Genomic DNA, 17,973 nt, shown 5'->3' with positions numbered 1-17,973 from the left:
TTGAGTTGTAGAGATAATAAAATACAATGTGGATGTTTGGTTTTCAAGATTATATCCCGAACTAAATTTGTAATGTGTTTGGTTTATGAGATTGAATCTCACAACTCAACTCAATCATAGATGGATAATCATGGGATAATTAGTCATAACTAACCCTTACGACTAAAATAATCTCATAACTCAATCCTATATTATATCTTGGTATTATTTTATCTTGGAAACTGAATACTACCAAGAAGTATAGTTTATATCTTTTGGTGGAAAGTAGTAGCCGAATGAAGTAAATAGAAAGTAGGAGTACAATTTTAAAATACAGAAAAGAATACAAAATGGATAAATCTCAACACCTTGCAAATGGTGTCTCTGCTGTTGCGGACACACGTTCCTCACACCCAACACACGTATTCACTTACTTCAACATCGGTACGGCTGTACCATAATTTCGGCACGTGCGCCCCAACCCCTCTCATAATTATTTTTATAAATTATTGCTACATACCATATGATAATTAAGTACCTTGTTTATATATCAATGACATCATCCATTTTGCTAAGTTACATCTCTCTTTCTCTCATACTATAGATATTAAATACTCCCTCGTCCCCTAATAGAAGTCGCTCTTTGACCGGACACGAGTTTTAAGAAATGTAGAGAAAAGTTGGTTGAAAAAGTTAGTGGAATGTGAGACCCATATTTTTATATTGGTTTTATAATAAAATGTGAGTGAAGTGAGTTAGTGGAGTGTGGGGCCTACTACCATTTATGGTAAAAATAAGAGTGACTCTTAATGGGGGACGGCCTAAAATGGAAATTAGCGACTCTTATTCGGGAACGGAGGGAGTACTATAGTACAACTTACAACCCGACTCTCTTTTAATTATTCAACAACGAAGTGAATATGTACCATCTGTTTTGTTATAAACCAATTACCCACAAAAAATACATTAAAACCATCTGCTACTAATTGGACCTCTAAAAATAAATCATTGTTTCCCCGAAAAAGAAGTGTACAACATATTCGCAATTTGGATTTTGGCAAAAAAGGAGTCATTAAACAACGCCAAATTTAAGTTAAGCTCAGTGCGTGATTTTGATTAAATCAACTTTATATTTTTCAAAGAATATATGTTAGACACATACTTATACTATTGTGAATAATATAAATCTAATTTTGACAGAACATAAGTAATAAGTCGTGATGGAGTACGTACTAAACAAGCCAGCACAAAGCCCGAGAAAGAGTATTAGTTCGGCATGACCAAAGAGTTCGGCTAAGAGTTCAGTTCGGCACAACCAAAGAGTTCGGCCTCAGCCTACAGCTCGGTAAAAGCCAACCAATCAAGCTCTGCCCTCAGGTCAGCATCAAGCTCTACTCTCAGCATCGGCAAAAGCTGCTCGGCAATACCGAACTGGGAGACACGATCTATCTAGTGGTGGACCCATGCAGGCTCTCAGTTCTCCACGACATCCACGACATAATTACTGATGATGTAAGCCACCGCCTAATTAGTGGCCATGCAGGATTTCATGACCTCCGTGACCTCCACGACTTAGGGTGGTGATGCAAGCCACGATCTCAGTTCTATATATAAACGGAACTTAGATCCGATAGAGGATTCATCAACCCTAGAGAGAAAATATCATATAGCAAGCTTGTATTTGTAAGCTGTAGAAAACAGATCAAGCAATACAACTCTGCTCTCTTTTCTTCCCGTGGACGTAGATTTACCTCAGTAAATCGAACCACGTAAATCTCTGTGTTGTGATCTCTACTTTCCTGCATTTACTGCCACCAAAAATTCGCGGATTCATCACTGGCGCCGTCTGTGGGAAACGCAGAACCAAATCTGTGATAAAGCGAATTTTTGACCCTCTTTCCACTACAAAAAAAAAAATGCATGCCAGATCGCACAACTCCCGTGCCTCCGTCCGTGATGACCATGAGGAAGCTAACCCAGCAGCCCATAGGCCTGGAAAGCAGCCTCGTGAGAAGTCTGTATCCAGTTCTCACGGTGAAGGAACAAGCCGCTCAAAAGGTCCACACACCGAGTCTTCCCAGCAGCCTGATTTGAATGAGGCTGTCAAGCTGTTCTTGGCTGAGAAGCAGGAGGAGTTCTTAACCTTCCTGCAAAAGAGCCAACAGCCGAAGACGAAAACGGTAGATTCTCCCTCCTCATCCAGACATGAAAGTCACCACCGCAGTAGTGCCGTGTCTTCCAGGAAGAAGAATCCTCAACCCCGACATGTTCCTGTTTCTCCTCGGCACCGGAGTCACAGGAGAACTCCTTCTCCTCCGTACCGAAGAGATGTCGGGTTCGCCATGTACGGAGCATTAAAGACTCCGTTCTCGGACGATATCATCCGAACTCCTTTGCCGCGGAACTACCGGATACCGTCAACGACTTATGACGGGCTAGTGGATCCTCATGACTTCTTGGGATGCTATCAATATAATATGGCGAACCAGGGTCTCAATGAGGTCCACATGTGCAAGCTGTTCCCCGAGTTGCTCATCGGGAACGCCAGAAGGTGGTTCGACAGCCTTCCTCAGGACAGCATTCGATCCTACCGAGATCTAATGGATGCTTTTCATAGGAGGTTCTTTCAGAAAGCGGAAGTCCGAATTACCTCGGCTCAGCTGCTTTCTATACGTCAAGGTCGCGACGAAAAGATCAGCGACTTCCTGACGAGATTCCATAAGGAGTGCCTACAAGTAGATAATCTCAATGATCTACTTGTCATTTCGGCATTCCAAAATGGAATCCTGCCCGGAGCTCTCTACAGAAAGCTCGTGGAGTGCGGCCCGCAAACAGCTCAAGAAATGTGGGACATTGCGGACCAGTTTTCCCGTGCGGATGAGGCAGACCGTCGAAAACGGTCTTTAGACAGCTCATCCCAAGAAGAGAAAAAGAAGCCCGATCAAAGCGGCCAGGTGCTTCCTCGCCGAACTCCTTTTGAAAGAATTCAAAGGGCACCGGTACAAGGCAGATTGGGGCCACGGCTCAATCCCGAGAAGCCGCCCGCTCAGTTCGTACCGCTGAACAAGCCGAGAGCGGAAATTTTCGAACTGCACTCTGACCTATTCGAAAAGCCAAAGCGGATGACGAAATCAGCCGCGCGCCGACCTCAGGATCAATATTGCTCCTTCCATCAAGCCCACGGTCATGATACCGAGGAGTGCCGAAATTTGGCTGCAGGTATTGATGTTCTTGTGAAAACAGGAACGTTAAAAAAATACCAAAGCAAGCAGCCGAAAAAGAACAAAAGACAGAGAGGTGCGAACTGCAAACCTCAGGATCCGAAAAGGCATGAGGATCCCGAAGACGACGACGAGCCGCAATATGATGGAGTAATCCTGACTATTGATGCTCTCCCTGCCGGGAAGACTAAGTCGTCCCTAAAAGCAGAACGCAGAGGTTCCAATCAAGAGGAGCCAACACATAAAAGGCTGAAGAAAGACGAAGTGATTACATTTTCAGATGCCGATCCCGTCCCGGCCATCTCTCCTCACCAAGACGCTATTGTCATTCAAGCCGGAGTGGCAAACAAACTGATCCACAGAGTATTTGTGGATACAGGAGCGTCAGTCAGCGTTCTTTTTAAAGAATGTTTTGATAAAATGGAAGTGGATCCAGCTCGGCTCAGTCCGGCTCCACTTCCTCTGAAAAGTTTCGCCCAGGAAGACACCCGCCCTGAAGGTATTATCAGCCTTCCGATCACGGTGGGAAAAGCGCCTACAAGCTCCAATACGATGATCGAGTTCTTTGTGGTAAAAGCTCGGTCCCCGTACAACATCATCCTGGGGAGAGACTGGCTCAACACAGTTCGGGCCGTTTGCTCTACTTATCACCTCACCATCAAGATCCCCACTAAAGGTGGGATAGCGGTCATCCGAGGTGATCAAAAGAGAGCAAAAGAATGTTTGCAGATTGCGCTTAAAAGTGCCGAGCAATCAGTTCGGCACCATCAAGCATAGCAATCACAGCAACCGGAGTCAGAGGCAAGCGAGATGGCCGAAGTCACTTCAGAGCCGAACTCAATGACCGTTCGGTTATACGATGACGATCCATCCAGAACGGTCAAGATCGGCTTCGCAGGAACGCCTCTACTCCGAGAAAAGACCATTCAGCTCCTCAAGGAGTACAAAGATGTCTTTGCATGGTCTTCGTTGGACATGACCGGAGTGCCCCCCGAGGTAATCACTCATCGGTTAAATATTGATCCTTCAATCCGGCCAGTAAAACAGAAGCAAAGACTCTTTGCGGCAGAAAGAAGCCAAGTCATCCATGACGAAGTCCGCCAATTACTAAAAGCGGATGTACTATTCGAGGTGAAATATCCTTCGTGGGTGGCCAATCCTGTCATGATCAAGAAAAAGGAAGGAGGATGGCGGATGTGCATAGATTTTACCGATCTAAACAAGCACTGTCCTAAAGATTGCTATCCCCTTCCGAATATAGATAAAAAAGTAGAAGCTTTGATCGGCTTCGAAATTTTCTGTTTTCTTGATCTATACAAAGGATATCACCAGGTGTTGATGGATGAGAGTGACGCTCCGAAAACAGCTTTCATTACCGATTTCGGCATTTTCGCTTATAAAAAGATGCCATTCGGTTTAAAGAATGCCGGAGCCACTTATCAAAGGATGGTAGACAAGCTTTTTCGGCACCTAATCGGAAAGCAGGTTGAAGTGTATGTCGACGACATAGTTGTCAAAAGCAAAAGCACTTCGGAGTACGAAGACAACCTCAAGTCCACTCTCAACGTGCTCAAGAAAGCCAACCTCAAACTTAATCCCCAAAAGTGTACCTTTTTGGTAGATTCGGGAAAGTTTCTGGGTTGTTGGGTTTCAAAAGACGGACTCAAGGCAAACCCCTCAAAAGTTCAAGTCGTTCAGGACATGGCAATGCCGAAGTCCATACATGACGTGCAAAGGCTAACCGGATGTCTAGCCGCACTGAATCGATTCCTTTCCCAAGCAGCCGAAAAGCAACTGCCGTTCTTCAAGGTGTTGAAAAAGGCACCAAAGTTCGAGTGGGGAGCCGAACAGAAAAAGGCCTTTGACGAGCTCAAAAGTTATCTAGCCGAGCTTCCTATTCTCTCTGCTCCAACCGAAGCCGAAGTAATATTCTTATACTTAGCGGCATCGGATCAAACCATCAGCGCGGTGCTTGTACGAGAAGAAGGCCTAAAGCAGTTTCCCATCTACTTTACAAGCCGAGCATTAAGAGGTCCAGAAACAAGGTATCAACCTCTGGAAAAAATTGCTCTGGCGTTAGTAAATGCAGCAAGGAGACTGCGGCCATACTTCTACGCTCACAAGGTATGCGTCTTAACCGATCTGCCTCTTCGGCAAGTTTTGACCAAACCAGAAGCATCAGGCAGAATCGCCAAATGGGCCATAGAGCTGGGAGAACACTCAATCGAGTATCTACCTCGGAAAGCTATCAAGGGACAAGCCTTGGCAGATTTTCTTGCAGAAGCAAAGTTCGATCAAGCAATTCCTGTTATTGCCGAACAGAAGAATTCTGCCAATGCCGAACTAGTACAGCCCTTGGAATCCGAAGTAGAGCCGCCGGACTGCTGGAGCGGATTCGTAGATGGAGCTTCAAACAAGATGGGAAGTGGAGCTGGTATTTTACTTGTCGCTCCCGACGGACACGAGGTAACCTACTCACTTCGGTTCCTATTCCCCACTACTAATAATGAAGCCGAGTACGAAGCCCTCCTGGCCGGACTCCAGTTAGCGCAAAGTCTGCTCGTCAAATCTCTCAAAGTCCATTGTGATTCACAAGTCATAGTAAATCACATGTTGGGTACAAGTGAAGCTCGTGACGAGAGAATGAAGGAGTATTTGGACAAAGCGCAAAGCATCAGCCGAAGTTTCTCCTATTTTCGGATAATCCGCATTCCCAGAGCGGAAAATAGCCGAGCAGATACCTTAAGTAAGTTGGCCTCAGATCCGAGCTCAAAGGCGGAAGAATTAATGCATCGAAGCATTGATGAAGCCGAGGTACATTCAGTATCCAGCTCGCCGAACTGGATGACGCCGATCTTGCAGTATCTGGATCAAGGACAATTGCCCGAGGATAGGAGAGAAGCTCGGAAGATCACGTGCCGAGCACTTCGGTACGAACTTCATGAAGGAGTCCTCTTTAGAAAGTCTTACCTCCAGCCATTATTGCGGTGCGTAGGACCAGAAGAGACGGACTACATCCTCAGAGAAGTTCATGAAGGATCGTGCGGTAGCCACATCGGAGCCAGAGCTTTAGCTAAAAAAGTTCTGAGATGGGGATATTATTGGCCAACCTTGGTACAAGAAGCAGTGCAGCTCGTCAAGACCTGCCCGAAGTGCCAAATCCATGCAAATATCCCAAAGATGCCGCAGACCGATCTATCCACTATGCAGAGCCCTTGGCCTTTCATGCAATGGGGCATAGACATAGTGGGACCACTTCCTCAAGCTCCTCGGCAAATGAAATTCCTAATCGTTACCGTGGACTACTTTACGAAGTGGGTGGAAGCTGAACCATTAGCTACGATAACGAGCTCGAAGGCATTGGATTTCGTCTGGAAGAACATAGTGTGCCGATTCGGCATACCCCACATCCTCATCTCGGATAACGGGACTCAGTTCACCGACAAGACGTTCAAGAATTGGTGCCAAGAGCTGAATATTCAACAGCGGTTCACTTCGGTCTCTCATCCACAAGCAAACGGACAAACGGAGGTAACAAATCGTATCCTGGTGAAAGGGTTAAAAGCTCGGTTAGAACAAGCCAAAGGACAATGGGTAGAAAATCTCCCTCAAGTCCTATGGTCCTACCGAACTACACCCACAATCTCCAACGGTGAAACTCCGTACAGTCTGGTGTACGGCACTGAAGCCGTAATTCCGGTGGAGATCGGCGTACCCAGTCCCCGAACTCTAAATTTCTCCTCAGAAATGAATGACGACGGACTGAGAGCCGAGCTAGATCTTGCCGAAGAAAAAAGAGAATTGGCATGCATAAAAGCAGCCAAGTACAAGGAGCAAGTAGCCCGGTATTACAACCAAAGGGTGAAGAAGCTGCAATTTCAAGTGGGAGATCTCGTCTTGAGAAACAACGAAGTAAGCCGAGCAGAAAAGCTGGGCAAGCTCGAACCCACATGGGAAGGTCCGTATCGGGTGTCAGAAGTCCTCGGCAAAGGGTCTTACAAATTGGCTCACATGTCAGGAGAACAGGTACCCCGAACATGGCACATTTCCAACCTCAAAAAGTTCCATTTGTAAGAGACAGTCCGGTCAGTCAGTCTTGAGTCCTGTTCGGTCAATGTGCTTTCTTTGGTTTGCTTGGTCTTTATTTGTCTCTGTGCGTTTTGTCTGTGTGTTTTGTCTGTCTCTGTGCGTGTCGTCTCTTACAAATGTTACTGAGGTATCTTGTTCTTCGAAGGCTGATCCCCTTCTTAGAACATGTACAAGCCAACGATTGAGAGTCAAAGCTTCTACAGAAGATACAAGACCACAATTCAGCTTAAACAAGCAGTTCGTCTGAAACGAGCTGCAATAAGCCAACGATTGTGAAGTCCAAGCTTCTAAAGAGGATACAAGACCACAATTCGGCTTAAAAATCAAGCACTTCGTCTGAAACGAACTGCAACAAAAGTCCGATTCTCGCGATAAAACTTGCCTGAATTAGGACAAGGGAAAGTCCGATCCACGCGATAAAACTCGCCGAATTAGGACAAGGGAAAGTCCGATCCCCAAATTAGGACAACGGAAAGTCCGATCCGAGCGATAAAATTCGCCAAATTAGGACACAAGCTTAGTCCGGTCAAAGATGTTTATTTCATCAGACCAAAGACAAGCTTAGTCCGGTCAAAGATGTTTATTTCATCAGACCAAAGACAAGCTTAGTCCGGTCAAAGATGTTTATTTCATCAGACCAAAGACAAGCTTAGTCCGGTCAAAGATGTTTATTTCATCAGACCAAAGACGAGTCCGGTCAAAGATGTTTATTTCATCAGGCCAAAGACGAGTCCGGTCAAAGATGTTTATTTCATCAAGACCAAGGACCAAGTCTGGTCAAAGAAGAGTTCACTTCATAAGATCGAGGACAAACATCAACTTACCCCGTACCATTATCCAGGATGCCGAAGTGATTCACTTCGCTCTTCGGGGGGGGTAGTGATGGAGTACGTACTAAACAAGCCAGCACAAAGCCCGAGAAAGAGTATTAGTTCGGCATGACCAAAGAGTTCGGCTAAGAGTTCAGTTCGGCACAACCAAAGAGTTCGGCCTCAGCCTACAGCTCGGTAAAAGCCAACCAATCAAGCTCTGCCCTCAGGTCAGCATCAAGCTCTACTCTCAGCATCGGCAAAAGCTGCTCGGCAATACCGAACTGGGAGACACGATCTATCTAGTGGTGGACCCATGCAGGCTCTCAGTTCTCCACGACATCCACGACATAATTACTGATGATGTAAGCCACCGCCTAATTAGTGGCCATGCAGGATTTCATGACCTCCGTGACCTCCACGACTTAGGGTGGTGATGCAAGCCACGATCTCAGTTCTATATATAAACGGAACTTAGATCCGATAGAGGATTCATCAACCCTAGAGAGAAAATATCATATAGCAAGCTTGTATTTGTAAGCTGTAGAAAACAGATCAAGCAATACAACTCTGCTCTCTTTTCTTCCCGTGGACGTAGATTTACCTCAGTAAATCGAACCACGTAAATCTCTGTGTTGTGATCTCTACTTTCCTGCATTTACTGCCACCAAAAATTCGCGGATTCATCAAGTCCAAAACTGAAAATTTCGATTTTCCAAAAATTCTAAAAAGAAGAGATAATAAAAATAAATTTAGCTCAAATTCCAGCCTTCTCATTGGGACATTTCTAATCCAATCACGAAAGTAGACAATTCTCAAGTTAATATATGATGAGACAATTTGCAAATTAAGATCCACTTTTATTGTACACAAGTGAGTGAACAACTAAAACAAAATATTGAACAAATCGATTGAACTGAAATCTCAACACTCATCGTCCACAATTCTACACGTTCCTCAAAGTTTTACCAAACCAATGACACGTATTGAAATTGACATTCTCACCGCTAACCACTACAAATTCAATTATCAAAGTAAGTAATCACAAAGATTATAAACATAAACCACTAAATTTCAAACACTTGCACATTCATTTAAATTCAAAACACAATAGTAGTACTAACAATTGCAACTTTAACTCATACCCTATATCACCATTCCTTGATTTAAGGTTCCAAAACATTAACCAAAACTACCAACTTATCACTAACTACATCACTTGACTTCCCCTCTCCGGCGAACCCTAACACTGAACCCGCCGGCCATGTAAGCCGTGAGCTGGGGAACATAAACCGGCGGCTCATCCCGAACCGGAACCAGCTCGAACCGGCGGAGAACCGACGCCACCACATATTTCATCTGAATAAATGCCATTTCCTTCCCAAGGCACACCCTCGGACCGGCCTGGAAAACCGGAAACTTATACGGGCTGACCATCTTAACCGCCCCGGTCTCATCTAGCCACCGGTCCGGTCTAAACTCGAGCCGGTCCTTCCCCCACAGCGCCTCCATCCGCCCCATCCCGTACGGGAAATAAGTGACCCGGTTCCCCTGGAAAACCGGCGTCCCATCCGGAAAAACGTCGTCGTTTGCGGCATGCTTAGAGTCCCACACCACTGGCGGGTAGAGCCTCATGGTCTCACACAAACAAGCCTTGATGAAATTCATCTCCTTCAAATCATTATATCCTAGATCAATACCAATTTTGACCTCCTCCATCGCTCTCTGCTCGACGTCGCGGTGGTTGGTCAGCAGCCAGAAAAGCCACGTCAGCGCCGCGGACGTGGTGTCCCTCCCCGCCATGAGAAAGCTTATCACCATATCCCTCACCATCTCGCTCTCCATCCCCGCCCCCAAAAACCTCGACAAAAGGTCACCTCCTCCTCCTCCGCCGCTGCTTTTGTCCTCCATCATCTTCTTCTTGCGCAGTATCATCTCATCAACGCAGCCGCGGACGATCTTCACAGCATCCTTGAGATCCTTCTCCGGCCCCAAATTCAGCGCCCGCTTCAGCTTCCACACCGCGAAAACTGGCGCCGCCCCTCTCATAGCGGAGATCTCCGACGCCGAATCAAACGCGGCCGAGAGCGGCAGCACCGGGCGAGACATGTCGAGGCAGGAAGGATCCATCCCGAGAGAGACCTGGCAGATAGTGTCAAAGGCGAAGCAGCGCAACACCTCCTGCATGTCCAAAACGGAATTTCTCTCAGCAGCATTTTCGAGGATCGGGATGAGCCTCCCGGCGACCTCATCGGCGAGGACTTGGACCGTGAAATCGCGGAGAGAATTGGTGCTGAACTCGTGGCTGGCGAGCTTGCGCTGAAGGGACCACATGTGGCCGTCGACGTTGAAAATCCCAAGGCCGAGGAAGTCGCCGAGTAATTCGGTGAAGGGCTTGCCCTTTGGGAAGTTGGCGAAGTTGCTCTTCAGCATGTATTCAACGTTGTCGGGATTCGCGGTGATGATCGTTCGCGGCGCGCCCAGGCGGTGGACCACGATGGTCTGATTCTCCGACGCCGAGAGAAGCTCGGTGTACCAGCTCAGCAAGCGGTGGCGGTTTTGGTAGAAGGAGATGAGGCAGCGGAGGCTAGGGGGGTTGAGTTTCTTGGAGAGGAGGGAGAGGATGAGAAACCCTAGGGCGGGGAAGAGGAGAAGAGAGAGAATCATGATGGAGTTTTGAGTGAGTGAGTGAAGAGGAAAGTGGAGTTCAGTGGAGGCTAGGCTATGTTGGTGGTGAATAAATGTGTGTATGTATATATATATATATAGGGAGAGAGTTTGGGGACAGTTCTAAGGCCTTGCCAGAGTTGTAATAAGTCATATGTTTCTCATGGGAAAATGAAAATGTGGGCGAGGGTTTAAATGTCATTTCACCCTTGTTTAATGATATTGCACCCAATGCGGCGCCGAACGGCTTGGCCGACTCGGAACCAGTCGTACGTATGTATATATGCTACCTCGGTTACTATGATAAAAATTTTAGTCGACCATCCATCCACGTAGGCATGATGAGGTGGTATATCCTATCAATTATTTTTTGACATATAAAAATATGAAGGAACCAACATACAATAATAATTTAGAAAACATTCATTCTACCACTATTATAGAAAATTGCATAATCTAAATATGGACATTACCAATATATTTTCACCTCCTATATATATTGCATATTTATACATATGCGTACAATATATATATCTCATTGAGTATATACAGTCAATAAAAAAAATCTTATAACACTTGTTAGTATTATTTTATGGACATGATTTCCTTTTTCTTGTTTATGTATAAATATATATATATAATTGAAAATTTTACATAAATTTTAAAAAGTATTGACCATAATTTAATTTTTTAAATATTGTTTTAGTGTATATAAACGATTATATATCTACTCATGCAATAGCTTAATATGCAAATAAAAATTAAATTATAGTCATACTATCCGTCCACGATTAATTGAACCCTTTTGACTTGGCGTAGGATTTAAGAAATATAGTAGGGACTAGGAAGTGAGTTGAAAAAATGAGTGGAATGTGAGTCCTATTTTTATATATTAATTTTATAATAAAATGTGAGTACGGTAAATTAGTGGAATGTGAGGTTCATTGCCAAAAACAATAAAAAATAAGGGTATCAATTATTTGCGTACGGACGAAAAAGATAAATGGTGTCAATTAATCATAGACGCTGAATACTATATATAGCCAAAATGAAAACAGAAAATCATACCCCATAAAAATACTACTGACAAGTGTTGTACTAATGTATTGTTTTTTGTCGGTAAATATAAGATATGTTATTATATTATGTGTATATATAATTATGTAATATAATGTATAGTACTCCTAATTTTCATAAAAGAAAAAAAGAAATCATACCCATAAAAAATACTAACAAATGTTGTATGTATTATTTTTATTGTCGGTAATGTAAGGTTATTCTATTATATTGTGTATATATAAATATGCAATATAGTGTACAGAAGTAATTTTCATATTTAAGATTATGGAGTAATTTTGTATAATAGTGGTAGAATGAATGTTTCCTAAACTATTGTGGATGTTGGTTCCTTCATATTTCCATATGTCAAAAAATAATTGGTAGAATATACCACCTCATCATGCCTATGTGGTGTGGATGGTCCACTGAATTTTTTTCTCCGGTTACTATGCTACTTACTTCCGTCTATAATAAATATCCCACCACTTTAATTGAAATCCTATTCTAAACAATATTCTGTTTGTTTCATAATAACTTTTTCACACTACTATTATATATGAACTCATAAAATAAATTCAAACGTAACTAGCTATTTAATGCACTATTAAATATAAGAAGTACTAATATCTTTAATTATGTTGCTCATTTTTTCATTAGCACCTATCGTAAGCGTGTATCGGTCACTTTTAATTCATTTTAATACACTATCCCTTTCATTCGGATTAATTTAGAATATATAAATATAGATCATTATATTATTATTAACAAAAATTAAGTATTACCAGTAATATGGAGTGTAGTGTGTATGAATCAGCATATATAATGAATAGTTAAAAACGTGTCGGTACACAAACACGAGATACACATCGGTACTTTCAATTTTTTTAAAACATCTAGATGCTCCATTTTATACCTAGAATGTACGATAAATGAATAAATGCATGCTCATTATTTGGCCAATTTTTGGCTGTCAGCATAGCTGTTGAAAATTTTCGGCTTTTGCTTTCTCTGGATTTGCTTGAATTAATTCCTATCACGAAAAAGCTAACAAGAATTCAATTTATACATATACATGTGTGCATACAAATACTTAATTGTTTTAAAATAAGGTTTTACAAGATCTTAGAATAGTTTAAACTAATTTCACTAGTACAAAGAAGCTACACACTTTGTACTTTCCTGGTCATCGAATTAATGTACCTTTTCTTGTGCTAAACGGAGATTTCATCTTCTCTAACTAAGAAAAGTGAAAAAGGGTGAAGAAGAAAACTAGAGAAAAAACAAAGTTAAAATCCATTAGTTCTCCCAAACTACCCACTTCAATAAAGTGGCCAAGTATTTTATCAGAACTAGAATATTTTGATGTCAACTTTCCTAATTTTCAATGAAACTACCACCCACTTTTGTTAGATTATTTTTAAACTTCGAATAGTAGTTGTCAATTGTCATTCAATATACGGTATCCAATAAGTATTACTCCTATATGCTAAAATTAAATAATCATACGTTTCTCACCCTAGACTAGAGTTCTGGTTTGTTACATCCTTTTTGTAACAACTGATCTCACTTTGTGAACTTAATTTACTTTTCAACTTTTAAAGAGGAAAACAATAGTTAGTACATATCTTAAAAGCTAAAAGCTAATATTCTTGCGAAGAGCTCATGGTGTGTGTAGGAGAAATTACTAATCAATACACAATTTGTATACCATTTTGGAGTCTCATTACGAAATTAGAAACACTAAATATATTGGTCACTTAGTGCTGCTATTAGGTGACACTTAAACCAAATAACTGTTGTAATTACAAGCAATTTACATATCAATAGGAAATGTAGAGATACCAAATTTCATTTTAAATGTGATTTTGTTATTTGGTTGTGTTATGCTATTACTTAGTAAGAAAATGAGCTTGAATGATTTTGGTCATCATGGTCAACTTAGAAGTAAGGATTGATGACCATAGATATAGATATAAATAGCAGCATCCGGCATGAAGAAGAATAGAAGGGACAGTTCAGTTGGCTGGCATGTTAACTTGTAATTAAGTGACATGTCTAATCTTATTTCTTATTTGATTGTCTTTATCTCAAAACTCATGCCCACGGCAATGTACCTTAGCTCATCCCATCTTCACAATGGTTAAATTACATTGTATCTCATGATTATTCATCTTACCTTCACACCTATTACTAATTTAATCTTAGATAAATCTCATTGACTTATCTCATATTAATTGTATCTTACTATTATCTTGTCTAACAAATCGAACCCCGCTGAAGTGAACCGTAATACACACTACAAAAATCTCGCGATTTAGCAGCGGATAATCATCCAACACTAGTGTCGCGGATTTTGTAACGGAATGTCCGTTGCAATCGTTAGTAGGGGATTTAGTAGCCGATATTCAGTAAAATTTGGCGGCATAATATTTACGGAATGTTAAAATTGTGTCCCTCTGTGGTAGAGACATTTCTTTGACACGAGATTTAAAAAAATTATTTTAAGTGAGTTAAGTAACGAAAGTAGAAAGGAAAAATGTAAAGAGGTGAAGAGATAATAAACTAAGAGAGAAGAAATTTCTGCCAACAAAGGAAATGACTCAGCTATAATGGGACAACCCAAAAATAAATACGACTCGACTACAAAGGAATAGTGGAAGTACTCCTCTTATAAGTTCAAATTCCACAAAGTCTACATGTTAGTAAAATTTAGGGAGTGAGATTATTTTGCAAAAAGAACCAAGGATTGGCAGAGAGGACAAATCCTAATTATCAAACCTTAACACCCTTTCCATGAAAGTGGCTATCTAATATTATTAATAGGAAATATGTAATTCCTCAATCAATCGGTAATACCTAATTGACCGAAATTATACTATAAATTAATTATAGTAAAATCAATGACATAATTAATTGCAATCATAATTATATATATTTACTCTTATTTGATCGGTTACATGAGCCAATTAAATCATAATATATATTCATTTACCTTACTAGTAATAAGAATGAAATATTCCTTTTTACTTACTGCAATGGCTTTTAATTCAGCCAATAGATGGCTAGTTAAATTAGGCAACATACATCATCATTATGACTAATTGAAGACCAATTTGGAAACGTCCAATTAATTCATTAGGGAAAAATGTGTATTATACCATGTTAATGTATTAGGTTAAAAATTCAATTATATTTAAGATTCTACCGCATGTCGGTGAGATATAGTAAAACTTAAGCGACGAGGAAAAAGAAGTAGGGGAAGAAAAGAAGCCCATTATAAATTCATGATTGATTTTACAGGGAGGGACCATGTTGTCCATTTCAAGTTGAGTTTGATGGGACAAGTAGATAAGCACGTGCTTTGATTTTATCATTTGCTCACGTTTCGGTTTCGCAACAAGCCTCCCATGGTTCTTAAAGATTAAATGTCAAAATTGGTTTTGAACATATATTCATTTTATGATTTTGGTATTATACTTTATCTTTTGAATTTTTACATCCTGAACATTTCAACTTGCATCACAATTGATCCTACAATAACAATTCCGTCAATTTTTAAACGATTTTAACCCGATTTTTAAACGTTTTAACCCGAATGGGACTGTTAAAACCATCAAAATCGGGTTAAAACCGTTTTAAAACTGACGGAATTGTTAGTGTAGGGCCAATTGTGATCCGAGTTGAAATATTCAGGATGCAAAAATTCAAAAGATAAAGTATATGACCAAAATCATAAAATGGGTACATGTTCACGACCAGTTTTGGCCTTTACTCATTCTTAAATATCCTCGTGCTTCATTATACACTAAATTTGTAATTTTTTGAGATTTTTTAATCAAAATTCTTATTTTCATTTTATTGAAACTCAATATGTTTGGATCTACTCCCTCCATCCACTATTATAAGACCACATTTGACCGGAAATGGATTTTAAGAAATGTAATAGAGGGTGAGTGAGAAAAAGTTAGTGGAATGTGAGTCCTACTATTATATACTCCCTCCGTCCCTTAAATTTTGTCACATTTTTCCATTTTCATCCGTCCCACAAAATTTGTCACATTTCACTTTTTACCATTTTTGGTAATGGACCTCATATTCCACTAACTCATTCCAACTCACATTTTATTATAAAACTAATGTATAAAAGTAGGACTCACTTTCCACTAATTTTTTCAACTCACTTTTCATTAGATTTCTGAAAATCCGTGCCGGGTCAAAGTGTGACAATATTTAAGGGACGAAGGGAGTACTAGTTTTATAACGAAGTGTGAGTGAGATAAAGTTAGTGGAATGTGAGAGTCATTACTAAAATGGTAAATGAGACTTGTATTGGTGGACATACGAAAATGGCTAAATGAGACACTTATTGGTGGAATGAGAAGTAAATTTTAAACCATCTTAGTAATTTTGATTCCTAAAACAGTCTCATCCAAATCCCAACTGTTATTAAATACTTTATCCATCCCATCATAAGCCAATCACTTTCTTTTCTAAGATGCCCTATTATAAGCGAGTCATTTCATTTTTAAACAAAAATTAATTCATTTTTTCTCTCTTACTTTATTCTTCCATCTATTTTATTCTCTTTTTCCTTCTTTATTTTTTTTCCTCTCTCCACTTAACTCTATAAACTACCAATTTCTTAAATCTCGTGTCTAAAAGAAGCGTCTCGCTTATAACAGGACGAATGAAGTATTATATATACATGTGTAGCTATTAGGAAGTGTAAATGTGACGTAGTTGGTAATTGAGGAAGCATGATATGCACTAGGTATTGTGCACCTCTTTATATGTAAAACTAATTCCTAATATCGAATTGTCGAACCAACAAATAATTCATTAAAATCTTAGAGCTTTGTCTCGGTAACGGAGGGAGTAGTTACCAATCCGAACTTATCTCTCATCTCACTTGCCCTCCAATTTCATTAAATTTATTTTTGTTTGCTCAATATCTACATACATTAAATATAAAAATAATGAGAACATAATAATCGAGGAAATAGATGTGTTGCAGACACATAGCTAGGTTCATGATACACTAAAAAATTGGTTTGTATAAAGACATCTAGATAGCTAATAATAAGATGAGGCCAAAACAATTCGAATATACTCCCCTATCCGCCATTAGGAGTCTCATTTCTTGGCGGCATGAGTTTTAAGAAATGTTAAGAAAAGTGGGTGGAAAAAAGTTAATGGAGTAGGAGTCCCACTTGTATATATTAATTTTAAATGAAATATGAGTTAAATGAGTTAGTGGAAAGTGGAACTCTATTATCATTTTATGGTAAAAGTGAATCGGTACTCCAATTCGTGGACGGACTAAAATGATTAAACGAGACTCCTATTCAAGGAGGGAGGGAGTATCAAATTTGATAACACCAAAAAGACCTAACGTAAAATATAAATGAAAGTTTCAATTAATTTAAGGTGTAAGAAATTAAAATACACTCAAAAGTTTTCCTCGTATGTATCTACGTGGAAGTTTTGTGTTATTTTGAAAAGATTAACTTTAGGAAACTGTTAGGCCACCCGTAATGCGTCACGTAGGTGGCCCGTGTTCCATCACGCTGGGATGAGACGGCGGCGTGACGCGTTGCGGAGTCCCGTCTCGTCCCCAGCTCGTCACACGTCCCGTTCGGCCGCGACGGAACGCGAGACGGCTCGCCACGCGCCGAGGCGACGTGGCGCTCTCCCAGGCCATGCGTGACGCCCACTCGCCGTTCCGCGAGTGGGCGTCGTCACGCTAACGTTTATGGCGGCACAACTTAGCATTCCGCCTCCTCAAGGCTTCGGTGCACCTCAACCGCCTCCTCTGGGGGATGATTCGCCGGCGGAGTAGTTTTTTTTATTTTCTATAAAATTGTATTTTAAACTATGTCATTTTTATTTTTTTAGGATTTTAATTATGTCTTTTTTTATTTTTTGAATTTTAAGTTAGTATTTTTTTATGTTGTAAATTTATTTTATTTTTAATGAAGTGTGTTTTTTTTAATTGAATTTGGTTGGAAATAAAAATAAAATGAAATTGAATGAATAGTAATTTAAGGGACGGTTTAGGGACGGAGGGTTGCAGGTTTCGTCTCTTAGTTAAGGGATGGAGTAAAAAAGTACAGTGGGGCCCGCGAATAGTAATTTAAGGGACGGTATAG

The 17,973-nt window shown here is 40.8% G+C and overlaps 1 protein-coding gene across 1 annotated transcript; it reads right to left on the bottom strand.

The window, feature by feature from the left end:
• Window positions 1-9,158: 9,158 nt before the first annotated feature.
• LOC121747247 (cytochrome P450 94B3-like) lies at window positions 9,159-10,815 on the bottom strand. Its single transcript, XM_042141252.1, has one exon. The coding sequence runs from the start codon at window positions 10,763-10,765 to the stop codon at window positions 9,314-9,316; it is 1,452 nt and encodes a 483-aa protein (XP_041997186.1). The 5' UTR covers window positions 10,766-10,815; the 3' UTR covers window positions 9,159-9,313.
• Between the last annotated feature and the right edge of the window lie 7,158 nt (window positions 10,816-17,973).

This window comes from Salvia splendens, chromosome 9 (genome assembly GCF_004379255.2).
Source record: "Salvia splendens isolate huo1 chromosome 9, SspV2, whole genome shotgun sequence".
NCBI lineage: Eukaryota > Viridiplantae > Streptophyta > Magnoliopsida > Lamiales > Lamiaceae > Salvia > Salvia splendens.
This window is presented reverse-complemented; position numbering and strand designations above follow the sequence as displayed.

What these genes read in the sequence shown, in the direction of transcription:
- LOC121747247 (XM_042141252.1), bottom strand. Translation starts at nt 10,765, where the DNA reads ATGATTCTCTCTCTTCTCCTCTTCCCCGCCCTAGGGTTTCTCATCCTC.